Source organism: Gavialis gangeticus, unplaced genomic scaffold (genome assembly GCF_001723915.1).
Source record: "Gavialis gangeticus isolate Ggan-Ray unplaced genomic scaffold, GavGan_comp1, whole genome shotgun sequence".
In the NCBI taxonomy this organism is placed as follows: Eukaryota; Metazoa; Chordata; order Crocodylia; family Gavialidae; genus Gavialis; species Gavialis gangeticus.
Window position 1 is genome coordinate 27,414,262 of NW_017729006.1, and position 21,845 is coordinate 27,436,106.

Sequence of the window (21,845 nt, forward strand, 5' to 3'; positions counted from 1 at the left end):
TGTGGATGCACACAACACTGGCCCTCTTCCAGTATCCAGGGACTCAGTTTGTAATTCACTATTAGCTCTCAGATCCCTTTACCATACTTTTGTCTAGCTAATTATTCCCCATTTTGCATCTGTGTGTTTGAATTCACCTTCCAAAGCATGCAACCTTGCATTTATCTTTATTAAATTTCATCGTGTTGATTTTGGATCCTCTCTCCAATTTATCAAGAACATTTTGAATTCTGAGTCTGTTTCAAAACTGCTGGCAATTCCTCCTAGTTTAATTTTATTTTAATTTTTTATAATCAATGGTCTATATTCCATGATTTGAGTCAGTGGCAGACAAACTTTTTGCACTGGCAGTCCAGACGGACCCAGGTTGGACCTTAGGGTACCCAAGTTGCTGACTTTACTGCTGCTTCTCCCTGCCACATCACAAGCAAGGCTGCCCAACTCCCAACCACAGCATGACAGTGCAGATATAAACTGCTGAGGCTGGAATGTCACCAAAGCCCCACCCCTAGGTTCACAGGCCATGGGTTGCTGGCCCCTAATCTAAATCATTAGCAAAAGTGTTGAACAGAATTGAGCCTAAGATGGACCTGTACAAAATCCCACTTGAAATGCCCTCCCAGTTTGACAGTGAACCATTAAGAACTACCCAATGGTTTTCCAAGCAGTTGATACCTACCTTATGGGTATTTCTAAACCTTGTTTTTCCTATGTTATTTGCAAAAACATCACATGGGACAGTACAAATCCATAAAAATTAGGGGTGCAGTGACAAAGATTGAGGTCCTGATACCGATAGCCAATTTTTAAGGAGACTCAGGCCAATACCGATCCAATTTCCAATACGCAGCCCAGCAGCTTGAAAAGCTGCAGCCAGCTGGTAAGTTTGTTGTGGTGGAAGGGGAAGGAGGAGGAGGGAAGGGGCATGGGGGGACAGATCAAAGCCCCTGCAGTGAGGGAAGGAGTGGGGCTGGGGCAGGTGCTGCCCAGCCAGGGCAAGGTGGGGCGCGGGACAGAGCCATGGCTCGTCTGAGGGACATGGAGTGGGGGGTGGCTCCCACTGCTGCCTGCACCCCAGGAGGGCATAGGAAGGAGGCGGGGTGCCCAAGATCTGCATGGGGCAGACTGCAGCTGTGGACTGGGGCTGGGGGGGGCAGATCAAGGTCCCCGTGGTGAGGGAGGAAGGGGGCTGGGGCTGTGGCAGGTGCAGTGCAGTGCGCACTTATCTGCACTGTGCCCCAGCTCCAGCCTGCAGCAGCAGCCCACCCCGCCAATGCCCCATGCAGATCCAGGGACATACGCCCCCCCGGTGCCCTCCCATGGTGCGTGCAGCAGCAGAAGCTGCCCACCCATCCCCACACCCTCCGGATGAGCCACAGCTCCTTCCTGTGCCCAGCCCTGGCTGGGCAGTGCCTGCTGCAGCCGCATCCCCAGCCCCACTCCCTCACTCAGCATGGGGCCTTGATCTGTCGTTCCCCACCCAAAGGGCCCTCCTTCCGCCCTACCCTTCCACCACAACAGACTTACCAACCGCACGCAGCTCTCCAAGCTCCCAGGTTGTGCTCCTCACCCCCTACGTGCTGCTCTGCAGCTACGCACATGCATGGGCATTTACTGGCCAAATTTTCAGCCAAAATCAGGTCAATTTCTGATGGCCAATTTTCTTTCTATCGGTGCCTATCCAATATTGGCCTGATATTTTGGTGCACCTCTAATAAAAATATGTACAGTATTTACTCAATTCCAAGCTGAAGTCCTGCCCCTCCCTCTTTAACATGGGGGGAAAAGATCCCTCATCATGGAATTGAGTATGAGACTAGGGGGGCGGGAGGGTGGCAGCGCGGAAGCAGCAGGCAGCTGCTGTGGCTATGGCTGTGACCCTGACGAAGAGTAGGAGCTAGAGCCACTACTGCCTTCCCCCCCACGACTACCTCTGCATCCTACCATCTCCACCCCCACCGCCATCGTTTCCTCCTCCTCCTTCAGCCTCTACTCCTCTCCCATCCCACCCCCTTCCTCTTACCTTCACTCAGGCAACCTCCATCCCCAGTGCAGCCTGGAGCACAGAGCTGGTATGGCTGCTCTGAGGCTGGGCTGGGAGTGTGCTCTGTGCCCCAGGCTGCAGTGGGGACAGACCTGGCGGCATTAGAACAAGAGTGAGGGGGAGGGCCAGGTGATGAGCAAAGGCTGTGGTTGGGGAGAGGTAAGTGGGGGTCCTGGAGGCTACAGAAGAGGTAGCATCAGGAAGTGGCAGCAGGGGGAGACAGCAGTGACCAAACTTTTTGACCTCTCTGCACCTCCTACTCCCCCCTCTACCCCCACACTGCCTCTTCCCCTGCAGTAAGGAAGACAAATTTAAGTCAGGCCTCCAATAATTAGGTTTGACACATGGAATATTATAACAAAGTTATAAATGTTTCATGTATAAAATCTAATTAGTGAGGTGCTCTCTTGAAATAAAGGTCATCATGGATTGGGGTGAATGCACTGCATAGATAGATACATGTCCCTCCAACCTACTAATTCCCCATTATTCACCTAAGAGGAAATTAGATGGATTTGTCAGGAAAAGATTATACCAAACCAAGGTTGGCTGCTGATCACCATGTTACCCTTTAGGTGCTTATGAATGGATTCTGGAATAAATTATTAAACTATCTTTGCTGAAATCAAAGCTAGGCCTGATTTGTAATTCACTGGGTCATCTTTTTATTCTTAACCTTTTCTTATTCTGGTCTGCTCTTCTGTTTCCATTTAAAATTCCACTTGCTTAAAAATGTATCTGATCACTATTAATCTCTCTGTGAAGACTGAAGCAGAGAAGATACTAAAATACTTCAGCCTCAACTGCTATGGTCTTTCCTTCCTTATTTAGTAATTTGTCCATACTTCTCTTTCTTCACCTCTTACTTGTAAGGTATTTTATAGAACCTTGCTTGTGGCCTTTAAATTCCTTGCTAGTTTAAACTTCTAATGTTGCACCTATATTCCTAAATTGATACTGTTCCTTTAATCTCATCCTAAGTGACTTACCTCTGTTTCTGTTTTTGTACATTTTTTTTTTTTACTTTTCATGCTTAAGAGTTTTTTGATGGTGCCCTAAAGGCACCTTATTAAGTTTCTTGTTTTTCCCTTCCCTCTATGTTGGGATGACCTGACACTGAGTATTTAATATAATTTCTTTTAGTAACCAGCTCTCCTCCACTCCTTTATCCCTTAGATTTTCTTCCCAAGACACCCAACCCAGGATCCTGAGTTTGCCAGAGTCAATAGGTTAATGATCCTTTTTCTGCTTCTCCTTCCTTTTGTTTAAATAGCAAATTTATCATTCCAGGATCACTTTCAAATTTAGATATTTAAATAGGCCCTCCCTGCTAGACAGAACCAATTCTAAAAAATGGTAACTTCTTCCACCTTCCGAAACAAAAAGCTGCAATTCAGATTCTTGGAATATGCTGAGAACTGTTCAGGACTCAATGTTTTAACTGGTCTTTACTGAATGTACTTAGACAGAAAAGTCAATAAATGTTATTGTTAAATATTCCTGCAGTTATTGCTTAAAGCTGAATAGGGTTAACACACACACACACACACACAAACAGCTTACCTTGTCTAGTATTGATTTTTATCCATTCTAAAAGTTCTTCCTGTGGCAAATTGCTAAATTCTCCCACAATGTTCCATTGACTCTGAAGGTTTGCTGATCCTTCTATTGCCATTAATGCTAAAATGCCAAAGATCAATGTTTTGGGTTGGATTTTACAAAAAAGCCATCCAAACAACTGAAACAGAAGAACCAATAAATTGTCAGATGAACATTCTGTAATACAGTAGACAAGCCTGATACTTATTTTCAGTAGAAATATGTTAATGCGCATTACAAAAAAATATAGTCGGTTGTCAAGTGCCTAGTGCTACTTTTATTGACATTAGCAGGAGTCTTGCTGTCAACTTCAAAAGGACCAAGACCAGGCTCTTTAACTGTTTCTTTGTTGACTATCGTATACTACACCCTTCTTTCTTACAAAATGCAAAGAAAATGTAAATAAGTAGAACCTTAAACATTGCATGTAAAATAAACTTGAGCAATGTACCAATGTCAACTTTACCTACGCAGTATTTTATCTTCTTACCAAATTAAGTGCTTAGTATATTCTTGGATGTTAAATGGATATCATCAAAATATGACAGAAAAGTAACACTATTTTCAGAACCTTCAAATGCAAATCAGAAAGTTTAACTTTTATATTGCTTTATATCTACTTTCTCCTTTGCTGTGCTGAAAAAAATTTGACTTTACATTAAAATGACTAAGGTAATAAACACTGCAAAATATTATTTTTAATTCTTTATTGTTTGGTTTGACCAAGGACAACTTAATGCAGACATACTTCACTTAAATCTGAGTTCCCAAGGAAATATACCTTGTAATTTTTATCAACTTGTTTAAGTATAAAATGTAAAGCCTTTTTAAAAAATTTACAACACTTGCATTCACTAAAGTTATTCCCATTAATAAGAATTCATGACGCTGCTATCCTCTTGCACCAGGGCTGTCCAACTGGAGGCTCATGACGGATCAGTTAGCAGCCCCCCAGTCTCCTGCCCAGCCATCAGTCCACCTATTCTTTTTGCAGTGGCAGCCAGGATCCCCCTCCCCCTTCTGGGTTCCAGTTCCAGGGGGTGGGGTAGCACAGCAGAAAGGGGCCAGGCCAGGCTGTCTGCTGTACATGCAGAAAGGGATCTGTTTGAGCTGCATGCTTGGAAAAAGAGGGAGCCAGGCCTCCCTGAAGGTGGGCTGGCTGCCTGTGCAATGCACAGGGCAGGGGACTGAGGGTGCTGCATGCATGGATAAGGGGAGCTGTGCTGGCACAGACAAGCACACAGGGTGTGCAGACCTTGGGTCTCTGTCTTGTGCTGTGTGGGGCCCCGAGCTGACAAGAAGCTGGACCCTGTTTTAGACCATAGATTGAATTGTGTTTCTCCAAAGAGAAAGCATTTTGTCCTGCCACTCTGCAAATGAACAAGTTCAGTAGAACTTGAAGCAAGATGATGAAGCAAAACATGCTACTGAATTTGTTCTATTACCGAAAATATTTTAAAAAGTGCCACCCAGTAATTAAAACGTTGCATCCTACAACCTTTGCTGCATTTTAATAAAGGCTTTCTACAAGGGGAGGTTTGTGAGTGGTGCGCTGCACCAACGTAGAGACCTCCACATGTACGCAATGTTATTTCCTTAATATAATGTAACCAGCAAAATTACTGTGGTGTTTTTACTCCTGTTGGAATGACCAGTAAATTCATCTAACAGTAAGTTACAGGGTAGTAGCAAAAAAATAAGCTTCCAACTGTGGTCAACTACCTGGCGGGGGGTCGGGCCAGAAGATCTACCGGGTCCCTTCCGACCCTTAATCTATGAATCTATGAAAACCTATTATACTGTGGTGAGCTGGGCAAGTTTTTGACATGAAAAGCCAGAACTGATCTACATTTAATCTTCAACAGGAGCAAAACAAAGAGAATTCCAAGGTCTGTTTTACAAAGCTGCACCTGACAACAAGGAGCTGTTTGATGTGTGGGAGCCCAAAGAACAGCCCAGAGATAGACATGAACATCCAGTCCACCAGCCCAATTGCTACTCAGTTTTCCACCCTTGAAAATGCTCAGGCTGCCAGCAGCATTGGAGAAGACCTCATTACATATGCCTGATAAGTTACTGAAACACTTGTATTTTATTTCTAGAGCTGGATGCTGCCATCTGATGCAAGGTACTATTGCAAGTTTTACTCCTTTTCTTTCCTGGTTCCCTGCTTCCCTATTAAATTATCTTCTGTACACTCAAAACAGTGACTACAGTCAGCAAGACTGTAAAACCCAGCCTGTCAGGCACTGTTCCCTCTCTCCTCCCTCTATTCAAGTTCTCTCTCTCATCTTCCTTCCTGGTATAACCTCCTCCCCCTCGCACACTTAAAATGGTGACCACATTAATGTATGCCCTTCTGCCAGCTGCCTCTCCTTCTCCAACAGTGGGCTACCTACTTGCAACAGTGTACATACCTGCTGACGACACAGATTCAAAAGAACACCTTACAGAAAGTAAATTATGGAATGCTTGGTTCTCAAAGAATACCATGCTTTTCGATCAAGCACCCAATTTATGTTCAGACAGTATGTACAGCTTATCAGTACAAACTTTACCTCGGCATATGTTTCTCAGTAAAAAACAGACTAAAAAGTTACATGGCAAAAAGAAGCAACAAACAGCTAGAAAACACAGGGCATGCCTACATGTGATGCTACATCACCATAGCAATGTGCTTCAGTGACAGAGTCTGCCAGCATCCACACATGACCAGCAGCTACACTGCCATAGCGACACTCCCCTGGTATAGCACGCCACTATGGGAAAGTAGCTACTAAAAATAACATGCATTGTGCATACAGCGCAGTATGGGGTGTTACTGCGTCACGATTTAGTACTTCCTTCCTATGGCAGTGTAGTATCACATGTGGATGTGTTCTGTGTTTCCCAACTGTTTATTACTTCTTGCTGCCATGTAACTTTTTAGTCTGTACTGAGAAACATATGCCCAAGTAAAGTCTGTGCTGCTGGCAGCCTTTTGGAAGTACTAAACCATGGCGCAGTAACAACATCACCATAGTGGCACATGTAGACGCACCCATAGAGACATGGTACCAATACTAACTCCTATGTCGCAAACCTACTGCAAAGCAGTGTTAATGGCACAACAGAAAGAGATATCAAGTGGCATTTTAGATACAGAAAGTGCTCCAGTAGGGCTCTAATATCACATGGCAGGTCATCATTCTCCCTCATTCTCAAATACATATCTCTTGCTGCAGCACAGGACAATTCAGGTGTATAACAGCAAGAAATTTCTTGCTGGGTTCCCCTTGGCCTTTGTAAATAAGCAATTTCTTTGCTGTCTTATCACACAGATAAGGAATATTTTCTAAAATTTATGCTGCTTGGGAAGTGTGACTACGATCACTAACTGGCCTTCTCAGGTCCCTTCTCATTCTTTCCAAACCTATGCTCTGAAACCACTGGGAATAAGGGTGCAAACAGACATAATTCTTGTGCCACAATAAACATTTTTATGGTGGCACAGGTTGTGAGCAAACAGATATCCTAGCTCCTCCTCACATTTCAAATGCCCACAAACATTTGCCATGTCCAAAGGGAGTCACAGTTTGTGATGTCTTCAGAGAAAAGCATCTGTTTAATTATTGTGTGCCCTGGTAACCCCTTTGCAGGGGATTCCTGCAGCATGTATATCAGGCTGCTGCACCCTGACTTGGGGCACATGCCTGCAAACAAGAGAAGTCTCATGGGGTCACAGGATTCCACGGGGATTCACCTGCTTGCAGATGTCTGCCATGGAAATCTCCTGCAAGGGATTCCTATAATATGCATATCTTGCTGCCAAATCCCAACCTGAAGTACTGCACCCTAGAACCATAGGATCAGGCCCGTGAAGCCCTAGGAGAGGCAGAAAACTGACCCCCCAGGGCAACGGCCCTGGAAGACAGCTGTGAACACCAATGAAGCAGATCAACTTTACCAGAATACATGCTGGCACAGCTGATCCCACATCAGTGATGCCTGTTTATACCTTCATCAGTAACCTAATCCTGTTAGCTCTCTACAGAGAAAAGCAGTACAACAGAATGGCAATCCAACATGCCCCATAAAGTGCAGTCAAACAGCTACTTAGTGGTAACAATTTATGTAAGCTAGGGAGGTTCCCTGCATTAGTTTTAAAGTTATGGGGAAAAAGGTGGAAAAGGACACCTGGCCAGAATTACTCAATGAAAAGCTTTGAGGATGATACCTCAAAACTGTCAGGTGAAAGTGATTAGTTACCCAGAAAACTGCACAAGGACCAACTGGTTGTTAAACTGCTTGCCTTAAGCATTCCACACCTGAGGTGTCCAGGCCCTCTAAGACACACTCTTACTAACTGCCCAACATCTGGCAAAATAAATATTTTAAAAAAGTGTTTAGTGACTTGTCAGATGCCTCTGACAAGTGAGTTCAGTCAACTCACTTACAGAGGTTCTGAGAATGGGAAACTGCAGGATAGAGGCCAAAACAGAAGGTTTCTCAGTGACCAGGAGTTGGCAAAGCAAAACTTTGTTGCGACCCAGGAGATGAAAAAGACAAGATGATGCAAAAGGCACAATGAAATTAAGGGGAAAGGTTTCTACAATTTTGGGTGCTCAATATTGTCTCATTGTTTGATTATATGGGTGCACAAGGCAGCAAGATGGCGATAATCCCACCCTTCATGTCACAAGACCTGGAAAAAGAACAGTTAAAAGCGCAAGCTTTTTTCGTGCCAAAAGGGGCGTGGTTCATGCAAATAAGGGCCATGGGCTATGCAAATTGGGGTCACAGTTTATGCAAATTAAAATTCAAATTAAATCGAAGCAGTGATAGGGTGAGCTTACCAGCTTGTCACCCTATACATCACAGAAGTGATAAAAGGGGGCGCAAAGTTGTTATTGCCTGCTGTGCTTATCACAAGGGATGCTAGCCTGATCACCTAGCTTCCGCTTCCTGTCCATGACTAGCAATTGTTGGATGCCATTGTTATTGTACTGGCATGTCAGCATGCGTTGCTGTTTCCTCTCTGCTTTTTTGCTTCTGTCTCCTCTCTGCTGTGGCCACTGCTGTAAGTAATTAAACGCTTTAGTTCCTGTTACCCTGCCTCTGCCTCCTCCTCATCAATTACTTAAAGCAATCACTGCAAGCTGGATTTGCATAACCCCACTGCTATCTAAAAGCCCCGCAGACCTTATTCCCGATCCTTGTACTTAATAAAGTGTGACAAATATGAGATGACTTATTTTCAGAGTATGTTGCATGTTAATAGTACTGTGTGTGTAAAGCAAAAAGCTTCCATCAGCTTTAGCTGCAACCATTAGCACTCACCACTTCTGCAGATCAAACCAAAATCAGGCACCCAGAAAAAGAACAAAATTTATTAACTCACCTGAACTGCTCTGGGCCAAGTGATTTGCACAGCATCAAATACCAGGGACAGAACACAAGCCTCCCTTCATCTCAACCTCACACCTGCCCATATTGGATTTTAGTCTTTTTGTCTCAGTCCCCCGTTATCATCAGCTCCACTGATGTCAGTGTCCCCCCCGCTCCGCTCCACCACTTTATTTACCCCTTACTGGCTCTCAGCCCCTTGCCTACCCTAGCCCAGTCTCTGCCTTACTCTAGGATCCCTGTTTACATGCCAAACTAATTCCAGTTCATCCAGAAGTAAACACCTCATTCAGAAAGTTTCAGCCCTTAAGGTCTGGCAAAGTTATAAGCAACTGTAAAGAAGGTCTTACAATGAGAACTGCCAGGTTCCCTGAGCACTGCATTCATAAAACCAAAGTAGTGTAGACTACACAACTTTGTACACTGTATACAATGCCGGAGTGAAGTCCATTTACTACAGATTTTCCTGTAATTCTCAAAATTGTTGTTCTCTCAGGTTCATTAATGAAAAATCTATAATGTTTCTATGCATATCCATTTCTTGCATATATTCCACATCGGGGGAAAAAAACTGGTCAATTTCTTATAGCTGGAGGGTAAAACAGATTAAATGTTCTCCTCCAAAGCCTTTTGTTCTGGGATCCTACAGATGTTCCAGTCCACTGCCTGGCTTTAAGTGCTTGTGAAGTATGTGAAATAAAATATGCTAATACTTTTTTCCTGGGACAATGCTGTAAATTAATTGCAGTTAATTCAAGTTAAATTGCCAGTTACTCTAGGGACAAGCCCATTAGAGGCTGTGTTCTCTCTGGCCACCTACTGGCAGAGAAGCAGTAATATAACTTGAAAGAATTACATGGCATGCCCTGGGTTTTGACCTGGATCAATCAGGGCCACCTCAAATGAGACAGCTGTTTATAGCCTGAGTGACTTAAAACTGTAAGTTATATCCTTATTTCCCATCAAGGTTTGTCTTCAAAGAAGCAAAATGCTTTCAGCTTCAAGCTATATTCCTACAAAAATAATAAATTACATTAGGTGCTTGAGTAAGTGATTCTAATATTAGAGAAAAATGGAATAATTCCCGAACATTAAAGATTAAATTTAAAACTTGATATTAACCTGCAGTGGCAGTGGAATGTATAATTTAAAGTTAATGAAAAAAAATGTACTTCCTGTCTTTCTATAAAGGAAGTTGAGTAACAAGACACAATTAAGTAAACATTTAATTAAATGTTAATATCTGCTTGGAGACTTGATTTTTATTTACTAATTCAGCATTTGCCTTTAAATACTCAAGTAAAAAAGTTTAGCAGCCATCAACTTGTACACTCGTGTGATTTTAGACAATATACTATGGTAGCATCACAGGTACTGAGAGAAGGCTTCAGGGTTAAAAAAAAAAAAAAAAAATCTTACCTGCTTTGAACATATCAAGGAAGCCATAACACACAGGTGAGGTGTCAGAAATAGCTTCAGTCTCATAATTAAAATACCAAGTACAGTAAATGCCACTAGCTGCAATACATGGTATACCAGCTGCAGAGAAACACACCACACAAAAGATAAGCTAACATTCCTGTATCTTTTCATTCAAATAAAAGGTTATTGTATTACAATTCTTAAACTGAACTCATTTGAAAGTTTGTCTTTCTACCAAAGTAAAAAAAATCTTCCAAATTCAAGACAATGACAAAGTAGAAATGAGTTTCCTTTTCCTTCTGCTCAGGTTAAGTATGCTTAGTTGTGGATGAAAAACATAACTGGAAAAAGGGAGGAGGAAGAGCAGCATGAAAAGCATGGCTGGAGAGGTGACTTAGTATACAGGAGGGCACGAAGCAAGACAGGTAGCCAATAATGTTTGAAATGTTTCCTGTACAAGTCACTTAACTTTGCAAACGGTAGAGAGACTTATTTAAATATTGGTTATTGGATCGCTACTGGCCAATATGGCTGGTTAATAATTGGCTATCAGTATCAGCCACAAAAACTTTTAATCATTGCATGCCTAAAATCCAATACTATTGAAAAGGGTATTCTTCAAGCAAGGGGCACACATCAAGAAAATACTGAAAGCTAGACTTTATGGTAGCTTATTTATATTACAAATATTTTTATCTTTTTTGTTTTAGTAAAAGCATATAGCTATAAAAAGTCACTCTGGTGACATATGGAAAGCAATACTGAACAGGGAATGGGGAATTAGACATGAAAACTTAGCTTTGAACAAGCATCCAATCATACAGAGATCATCCTGGTTAAAAACACATTAGGAAAAAACGTATCAAATCAAGCAGATGGAAGCCTTACCTCACCATGGTTAAAACGCTCCTCTCTGAATAAAAAGAAAAAAAATACTTGTTCACATTAGAATAATTAATAGGGAAGCAGAAGTTTTCTTAAATGATCTGTAAGATCTATACAATTAAACAGAACTAAATCAATAATACTGGCACAAACATTTTTCTGCCACAGATTTCATTAAAATCAGGCAGAAGGGAAGGCAAGGTGGTACAGACTAAGTCATTCAAAGAGCCATAAACATCTGCAGACAATAGCCTTTTTGTCAGATGCTATGAATACCCGCTGACAAAAAATAGGCTGTCACTTACAAAAGCTTCTGCCTCATGAATTAGTCCCATCCTGCCTTGCCTTTTGACTAACTTCAGACTAACAGTTACATGTAACTCTTGATACAGTCAGATAACTGCTTTCTCTCCATTACATATTAGTTTATCTTCAAAAGATGAAAAATGAGCTTTACATGTTTTCATTACTCTATGAATAATTTTACAGATTAAGTACTTGGACATTGAACCTAAGCTCATGAAGTAAATATGTAATCAGTACTGACTGTCATAATTAACAAAAAAGTCAATCATTTATATAGTTTCTGGTTCATTTGGAGAAAGTGATAGAAGCTATAACTTAGGTCTCAGCAAAAAAGTAATCATCGAAGAAATTAACTTTGCTACTGAATCACTGCAAATCTATTTCCACAAACTAATCCACATATATATACTGTATGTATATCTACTGTGCTCATAAAACTGTGAGAACAGAATCTTGAATCTCATATTTGTTGAAAATTCAATGGAAGACTACATCTGCTAAAACAAACACAAAAAACCTAATAGAAGAGAAACAAAAAAGGCACCAGTTGCCTAATTCATCACTGTTGAATGTCGGAGTCAGTGACAGGTATCAAAACAGACTTCAAAATAACATACAGCTAAAATGAAGATAAATTCAGTGCTGAGTAAGGCGGCAGCAATTTGTCCAGATCAAACATCAGCTGTCTAGTACTGCTGTGCGAAGCTTCGGTAGCTGGTTTGATTCAAGGGAGATTTGGCCCAATTCAGGGACCAAATCTGAATCGAATCGGGAGACCAATTAAAAACTCCAAATCAATTTGGAAAAGCTTTGTCTGCTTCAGAGATTTGGCCATAGGCTAAACATACAGCTGACACAGCTACCTTCAGCTGTTAAGTCTGTTGGGGTTGGGGGAGGGAAAGGGTGTGGGGGAGGGAATGATTAGGGCTGGGACTGGGACAAGCTGCCCAGCCCAAGGGGTGGGGGGAGGGGAGCTGGGGCAGCTCGACATGTCAGCCACAGCCCGGCAGCGCTCAACCTCTGTGGCCCCAGTTCGCAGGCAGTGCGCGGTGGCCTGGCAAGCTGTGCGGCACCCATGCCATGGGGCAGCTGCTGTGCGGGTGCCAGGTGAGGCGGGGGGGCGATCCCCACTGGCCCCCACTGTGCGGGGGGGCTCTGCCACAAGCCCTCAGAGGCCCCAGTTGCCGCTACCAGAGCCACTGAGTGCAGGGATTTTTTCTTTTTTAAATTCAAGTGCTGGGACTAGGCTGGGACTGGGTCAGGCAACCATGAGGGCTTCTCCCACGGCTCCCCCTTCCCGGGGAGAGGCAGGCACAGTCGGTGGAGCTGTGGGAGAAGCTGCAGCTGCATGGCTGTGTCTGCCTCTTCTCAGCTGATCCGAATCACCGAATCTCTCCGAACTAGCACTGAATCTTTCAAAGTAGATTCGGCCAAACTAATTCAGGACGGTGATCTGAATCTCTGAATCGCTGTCCTCTGAATCAGCCAAATCCAAATCAGAATCAAATACATCCCTGTTCGCACAGGTCTACTATCTAGTATTTTCAAGATATGCCCAAGTGATTCAGAGCCAGGATTAACACTAGGATGCTGAAAGAGAAATCTATCACATCAAGTACGTTGCCAGCTGGCTCTCTCTCAAACTCTGGGTGAGTCTACATGGCACAGTATGATACCATGCAGAGATGCTCAAGATATGCTATTTCTGGGACTCAAGCTAGGTAGTTCAGGTTTATATTTTCACAGCACTGCACTCCCCAATTCGGCTACGCTTCATACTAAGCAACCTCTTTTCCCCACAGGAAGTATATATTTATTGCTGTGGAATAAGTCTAGCTACACAGGAAGTAAAAGGAAAACTAAATGGGAGTGTAGGGCCGCTGCTCAATGCCTCAGGATAACCTGGTCACTACCACTCAGGAAAAAACAGAAGTCCTAAATGACTACTTTGCCTCGGTCTTTCACAGGACCAAGGGGAATGACATGCCAGGTAGGGTACAGAATGAGCAGGGTGGGATTGACACCGCTCCCACCACTGCCATAGAACTGGTGTACAATCAATTAAAGAAACTGGACGTATATATATCAGCAGGACCGGATGAACACTACCCAAGAGTGCTGCAAGAGTTGGCTGAAGTAATTGTAGAGCCCCTGGCAAAGGTCTTTCAGAAATCATGGGCCTCTGGAAAAATCCCAGAGGTCTGGAAGAGGGCCATCGTTGTGCCCATCTTCAAGAAGTGGAAGTGTGAAGACCCGGAAAACTATAGGCCAATTAGCTTAACTTCTATTCCAGGGAAAATCTTAGAAACATTCATCAAAGAGGCTATACGTGACACACTTGCAGAAGGCATGATACTGAATGACAGCCAGCACGGCTTCATCACAGGTCTTGCCTGACCAACTTCACTTCTTTCTATGATCAGATGACTCGTCACCTCGGTGGCTAGGATCTGGAACCAACTTCCAAGGGAAGTGGTGCTGGTTCCTACCCTGGGGGTCTTTAAGAGGAGGCTTGATGCCTACCTAGCTGGGATCATTCGAGCCCAGTTTTTTTCTCCTGCCCTGGCAGGGGGTTGGACTTGAAGATCTATAAGGTCCCTTTCGACCCTACTTCTATGATTCTATGACAGAAAAGCGGATGACATCATATACCTTGACTTCCAGAAAACCTCTGACCTGATATCCCACAAGGTACTGATTAGAAAGCTGGAAGATATTGGGCTCAACTGCAGGACCATCGAGCGGGTGCAAAACTAGTTGCAGGGTAGGACACAGAGTGCAAATGAATGGATCGGTGTCGTCCTGGCGAGAGGTGGGGAGCGGCGTACCCCAGGGGTTGGTACTTGGCCCAGTGCTGTTCAATATCTTCATCAACAACCTGGATGAGGAGGTGAAAAGCCCATTGGCCAAGTTTGTGGACGACACCAAGATACGGGGTTGTGCAGACACACCCACAGATAGGCTACAGATACAAGCAGACCTAGACGGCCTGGCATGTTGGGCAAAACAGAACCAGATGAAGTTCAACGCAGAGAAATGCAAAGTGCTGCATCTGGGAAGGAAGAACCCCCAGCACACCTACAGGCTTGGCACTGCTAACCCAACCAGCACTACAAATGAAAGGGATCTGGGGGTAACAATAGACCCCAGCATGAATATGAGCCGACAATGTGACATTGTAGCCACTAGGGCCAATAAAAAACTCTGGCATGCTTCAATTGATGCATCTCCAGTAAATCCAAAGAAGTGATTCTCCCACTTTACTCAACATGGGAGCAGCTGGAGTACTGCATCCAGTTCTGGGCGCAGCACTTCAACAAGGATGTGGCTAAAATTTGAGAGGGTCCAGAGAAGGGCCACCCGCATGATCAGGGACTTGCATGGCAAGCCACATGAGGACAAGCTGAAGGATCTCGGACTCTTCAGCCTAAAGAAAAGAAGGCTGAGAGGGGATCTGATTGCGGCTTATTGCTATAATCAGAGAGGGTCTCAGTGAACAACTGCTTACCAGGGTGTCCTGGGGGAAAACTAGAAACAATGGCCACAAACTCCTTGAAAATAATTTCAGGCTGAACATTATGAAAAACTTATTTACAACTACAGTGTCCAGACTACGGAACAAGTTCCCTCTTGAGGTGCTGCAATCATCGATGTAGAGGTTTTCAAGAGAAGACTGGATGGTCTCCTGGCTGGGGTCGGCTGACCCCAGATGTCTTTCCTGCTCATGCCAGGGGCTGGACCCGATGATCCTCCGGGGTCCCCTGCAGCCCTACCATTCTATGATGATTCTATGAAATATATTTATTGCCCTATCCTAAACAAAGAACGTTAACTATAACAAACATTGTCAAATCTGAATTCTCTGTTCTGTATCTGAATATCTTGGGGTTTTTAAATTGAGCATGATAATCCAGAAGGAAGAGAGAAAAGGAGATGCTTGTGTTTGTGGGAGATGGAGAGAAAGACAGAAGACTAGAACAAAACAATTAGAAATTAGCAATCTAAACGTGTATGGCTAACAGAGAGCTCTACAGCAATATTTACATTGACAAAATATTATTTGTACGTATTAAATACAGCTCAGCACAATAAACTGCAAATATTTTACCCTCAAAAACAGATCTCCAATCAAAGTTATTGCTTAGATTATTTGGCATGTCTCAAGTCAAATGAAAAAGAATACTAATATTTCATTTGCAATGCATAAAGTTTAACATTAAAAGATATTTACCTTTCACAGAGATCTTTCTGAGATAAAACCGAGATGATGTATTTAACTGCCTGAAGAGAGTGAAATTTAAGATGAAGTTACATTTTTAGAAGGCATTTTCAATATCTGCAACTTACATTTTAAGAGGGCAAAATGCCAATCTGAGACAGTGAAGCTAAAAAAAGATGATCTGCATATAATGTTTCAGACAGACATGCAAAAAAAAATCTAATTAAGCAAGCAGCTTGTAATTATTCCATCTGTTCTTGTGTTAATTAAATTGTATGTTGTTTTTACACAAACCATAAATAAATATACAAAAACAATTAGTTATTAAACATATTTATAGTCTGTCAATCTTGCACAACATATGCTCCAAGTAAATTATAGTACAATTATTATTATTATTAAAAGTGTCATATTTGCATTGCTGTAATTTAAAAATGAACAGGAGAATTAGATTTAACTTTCTATATCCACCCAAAGTTTAAAATAAACAAAGGAAGCTCTAAGAAAGATCAATTTCTAATGTTGAAAATTAAATATGGAAAAATATGCCCATATTCACGGGCACATTTTTTGTTCAGTTGCTCTTCTCTAACTTTGTTTTCTTCCCCCACATGAAAGATCCTTGTATTTCCACTAATAACAGATTGAAATTTAGTCATTTACTTCAGCTTATGAAAGACTAGGTCCTTGCTTCGTATCTTCACAGAAAATAATTCAACTTTTTATTTATTTATATATTTAATAAACACCAATAGCAATATATAATTTCCCCCCAGAACATACCAAGAATAAGTAACCCACTAAATAAATTGCATACCTTCTTGAAAATTACTCCAAAAATCACAAGAACAACTGGAAGTAGTAGTGTCTTTGTGTACCTTAAAGGAGTCTGAAATACAGATAAACAATTTTGATTTGCTTTAGTTATAATTCTGTTTATCAGTCAGCTTGAAAGCTGCGATACTTGATACTTCAAGTAAAATATTCTTCCTCAGGATAACGAGAAATTTCAACATTAGCAGAAACAAAGTTGGTTGAAAACAAGATTTAAGAATGAGTCCCACCCAGCTATCCAGGGGGCTGTATAAATACTCATGTGGCATTAAATTAGGCAACTACAGTATTTATTTGAATAGAAGACAACCCTGATTATAGGACAACTTCCCAATAACACTCCACAACACTTCTGAGCAGCACTTTGGTACCTACCTACATGTAATACAAACTATGCATATTATTACCCCAAACCCAAAGGCATAACCAATTTACAACATCATTTATTGGGTTAGGCCTCAGCAGAGTCAACAGCATGTCAAGTCATGGTGGTCTCACACCACAGCTCAGCACTGTTTAGTATGTGTGTGTATTCTAGATACCTCTCACAAAGGATTTATATGCCAACTAGCCCCCATTCATGATTAGAACTGGGTATTCTTGTCACCCAGTGACAAAGATGTATATGAAGATGAGAGGCAAGGCAACCTGGTCCAGCTTCACCTCATGGAAGGTAGGGCCACACTAATCATATAAGCCAGGCTGAGAGAGGGGGGTAGCAGAGGGCATCTGGGTGAACTGCTTGGGGCCCCAGTTGGTAATGTTTGTCAGGCTTTTAAGGCTTATGCAGAAACAGGAATAATTGGAAATGGAAAAAAATGGCACAGCTCAGCTGTGAGAGTGAAGAGGAAGTCAAAACGTATACAGTGTAGTGGCTCACTATGACTTTAAAAGAGTTGGCAATGTGGGAGACTCCACTTAATGGTTACTACTGTGTCTTTTTTTCAAGTGGGTTGCACTAATCTATCCTTGTGTTAGGCTTCTAACAGCACGTTTGCCCAATGTGGGCCATGTGTTTTAGTCATGATTAGTGTTAGCTACATTTAGTAAATTTCGTAACTGGTTTTCATTGCTGAACACGTGCTATTTTTTGGCAGCAGTTTAATGATAGAAAATGTATTTAGTGAGATTTCCTCAGATGCAATAACAAAAGAAGGGGCTTTTTCCTAATATCAAATGGGGGGAGGGACATTGTTATGTATTCAAGTAAATATGGTAAGTTTTCAACTTTCATCTTACAATTCCTTTTGGAATCTTTTTGGAGGTTTCAGTCTTATCTCAAAGCAAGCTGTTATAATGCCAGAATTGAATGGTAGATCACTTCAGAGTCACTTTAAACATTTATAATGTATCATTGCTCTAAGGCATATCTTCAGAACAAGCTTGTTCCTCCTAAAAGCTTATTGACTAACTTGAACAGTTTTCTGCCTAGAAAGCTCAGGAAATGTTTGACCTAGAGATGCGGCTGTAACCAAAAAACTTCATCCTCCTCAACATTTTACTGAGGATTACATAAAACAAAAAAGCTTCACTAAATTTAAAGTCAGCATTCCTATATCAGTACTTCTGCATATGGCAAGTCTATATGCATACGTCCATATGCCAATGCCCTTTAAAAAAAATAAACATCAAACCAATCCTTTTTCTACTTTCAGAAGGATCTCCAATGGATTTCAGTAACTTCACTGAGCATTTAAAACTGCTTTTAAATGTGGAAAGAAAAATCTTGTTTATAACCGTATGAAGCTACATGGCTCTCAGACCTGTTGGGGAAAAGGGACAAACTAAGAAACAAAAGTTATCATTAAGTTATCATCTTTTTAAAATCGTATTTTCCCCTCAAAATTACCTCTTTGTCCATGAAATCAAACTCCACAGCACAGGTGTACATCAGTGTATCAAAATCCTTGTAGCCAGTAAATTTTGATTTTAACAGATTACTTATATGAGCCTGGTATAAAATACGAAGAAGAAATGTAATGAAAAATCAGAAATTGTATATTGTAACAAAGAACTCTATCATAAACACTTTACTATTCTGACAAACCCTTAGGAATTATTTTACTACTATAAATGCACTAAAATGCTATTTATATAAATTAAATTAAAGTTAAACAATGGCAAAAAATGATTAAGTGCTTCTACATAAATGCCACAAGCCTAAAAAAAACCCAAAACAGATGGGTGAACTGGAATGCCTACTATTAAATATTGATGTTTGATACAATAGGCATCTCAGAGCCCTTGTGAAAGGATGATAATCAATGGAATATTGTCATATCAAGTTACAAACTATTTAGGAATGACAGAGTAGGACATGCAGGTAGAGGTGTGGCACTGTACGTTATTGATAGTGTACACAGTAACACCATAAAAAAATCTCATCTGAAAGGAAAACTACCACAGAATCCCTGTGGGTAGAAATTCTATACTTGAATAAGATAATAATGGGACTGTGCTGCTGACCACCTGACTGGGAGGTGAAAGTGATTACAAAATACTCAGGGAGAATGGAAAAGCTAACATAGGACATGAAGTAATAATAAAATTTCAACTACCCTCACCATAGACTGGCTAAACACCTCATCAGGGTGCAATGTGCAAATAACATTTCTGGATGTAACAAGTGACTGCTTTCTAGAACAACTAAGCTTGGAATCCACCAGTGGAGAAGCAATTGTAGACCTAATCCTGAGTGACACACAAGACCTGGTTCAAGAGGTATCTGTTGGTGAGCTACTTGGCAACAGCAATTAAAACAATCAATATTCAATCAACATTCAATATTCTAGTGGGAGGAAGTAAGCCAAAAAGTCTACCACACTGATATACAACTTTAGGAAAGGTACACAAAAATAAGGAAGTTAGTTAGAAAGAAGTTTAAAGGAGCAGTCAAAAATGTAAAAGGCTTGCAAGAAGCTTGAAAGCCGTTCAAAAATACCATATAATAAAGCATGAACAGCATGTGCCCCCGGCGGTTGGGGGGGGGGGGGCATAGCTGTGCTGGCAGCGGCGGGAGCCCAGCGGTGGCGAGCTGGGAGCTCCCACAGATGCCGCTGGCACTGTCAGTGGTGAGGGGGAGGGGTGGCAAGGGCGAACCAGGGGTTGGTAACCATCCACAGGTGCCACAGGCAGCATCAGCCAGCGGTGATCATGGACTGCCCACAGATGCCGCCGGCAGTGTTACAAGTGGTGACTGCTCACAGGTGCCGCCGACACTGTTGGCAGCGCCTTTTTGCAGGGGGTACACTGCCACACTTAGGGGGTACACATGCATCCGTGTGCACCCCCTATGCGTTGCCCCTGTAATAAAGAATAAAATCAGCAGCCATGTAGACAAACAGGAGCTGGTGGGGAAGAGTCAGCTTGATTTTTGTACAGGAAAATCATGTCTCTCCAATCTGTTCTTTGATGGTATCCCAAGCACGTGCAAAAGGGAGATCCAGCTGATATAAATATATATGGACTTTCAAAAAAAGTCTTCACCACCCTTCACTTCCCTTTTGACAAAGTCCCTCACTAAAGGCTTTTAAGTAAACTGAGTTGCTATGAGATTGGAGGAGAGGTTCTTCTGAGGACTGACAGCTGGTTAAAAGATAGGAAGCAAAGGGTAAGACAAAACGGTCTATTTTCAGGATGGAGGGAGGTCAAAATCAGGATCGCGCAGGGATCTATGCTAGATTCAGTTTTCTTCAACATTTTCATCAATGGTATAGAAATAAGGGTCCACAGCAATATCTCCAAGTTTGCAGATGATACCAAATTATTCTTGGTAGTCAAATCCCAAGTTAAGAGAGGAGCTGCAAAAAGATCTCACTAACCTAAGCAAGTGGGCAAAAAAAATATCACATGAACTTCAACATCAACAAGGGCAAGGTAATGCACACAAGAAAAAATAACCTCAACTATATGTACACAATACTTGGTACTGAAGTACTTGTTACAACTTAGGAAAGAGACCTTGGAGTCACTGGTAGCTCTGTCTCTAAAAATGACAGCACAATATGCAACACCAGCCAAAAAAAAGCAAAAAACTTGTGTTCTTAAGAACGGAATCAAAAACAAAGCTGAGAACATGGCTTAAGAGGAGACAACCCACTCACAGAACTACATTCCAATTAAGTAATCTTTTTTGCATTTTGAAGTGGCTTCCACATAATATTTGGGTTAAACATTGGAGTCTACATAGTAGGAGTCACAAGATGAGCTGAACAGTGCTAGTTAAATAAGCATATTTTAATAAAAGTAAAGGCAATAATAGCTGACATTCAAAAAGGAAAAATAACTTACATCATCAGCTACTCCAAACATTAGAGAAGTCAAGCATTTCAAGATCACAGTCCCCAAAAGCCAAGCACATCCCTCAATGAGCTAAAAATAAACAATATATTCATATTGAAGGAGAAGAAATAAAAAGGTTTACTGAAGTTGATCAGGAAGTTCAAAAAAGTAATTGGAAGGAAAGGTATGAAAACTAAGCGAGAAAAAATTATAACTTGAAGTGTTACCAAAAGATTTTCCTATTGGGGCCAAAAAAAAAAGATACAGTGCTCATTTCTGCACATTATTTCAGTGCTTAGTGATGTCCACAACACATTGTAGTTTACTAAATAATAGCACTGCACCAATAAAGATTTTTTTGGATGATATCAATGGCCGATTATTAACCGGCCATATAGGCAGATACAGATCCAATTGCCAATATGCAGCCCAGAAGCTTGGAGAACAGCATCTGGCTGGTAAGTCTGTGGGGGGAAAGAGGCGTGGGGGAGGGAAGGGGAATGCAGGGGGGCAGATCAAGGCCCCCACAGTGAGGCAAGGAGTGGGGATGGGGCAGGGGCAGGTGCTGCCCAGCTGGGCCAGAGCAGGGAATGGGACAGAGCCACAGGCAGCTCGTCAGGGGACAGCGGAGGGGGCAGCTGCTGCATGCACCTCCATGAGAACCCATGAGGGTCTGGGCACAGAGTGAGGGTAGGCTCAGGGCTGTATCAGCTTCTTCCCGGCAGGGGGGGCTGGGCCAGGGCTACACTCGGGGCAGGCAGAGGTGGCACTGGGAAGGGGGGCTAAAGGATGGGCTACAGCCACCCCAAAGTTCTCTGCAGCCCCTCCTCCCAGAACTGCCACTGCCCACCCTGCCCCCACCCATCCTGA

At 42.3% G+C, this 21,845-nt stretch overlaps 1 protein-coding gene across 1 annotated transcript in view; it reads right to left on the reverse strand.

Annotated features, from left to right (window-relative positions):
- DPY19L1 (dpy-19 like 1) overlaps positions 1–21,845 on the reverse strand; it is a 111,057-nt gene that overhangs the window by 23,400 nt on the left and 65,812 nt on the right. Inside the window, exons 15-21 of the mRNA XM_019509036.1 lie at positions 20,985–21,065; positions 18,544–18,645; positions 16,678–16,749; positions 15,873–15,922; positions 11,339–11,363; positions 10,448–10,567; positions 3,608–3,782 (exon numbers count right to left, since the gene is read on the reverse strand). Of these exons, the coding sequence (XP_019364581.1) occupies positions 3,608–3,782; positions 10,448–10,567; positions 11,339–11,363; positions 15,873–15,922; positions 16,678–16,749; positions 18,544–18,645; positions 20,985–21,065 (625 nt within the window). The remainder of the gene's footprint in view (positions 1–3,607; positions 3,783–10,447; positions 10,568–11,338; positions 11,364–15,872; positions 15,923–16,677; positions 16,750–18,543; positions 18,646–20,984; positions 21,066–21,845) is intronic.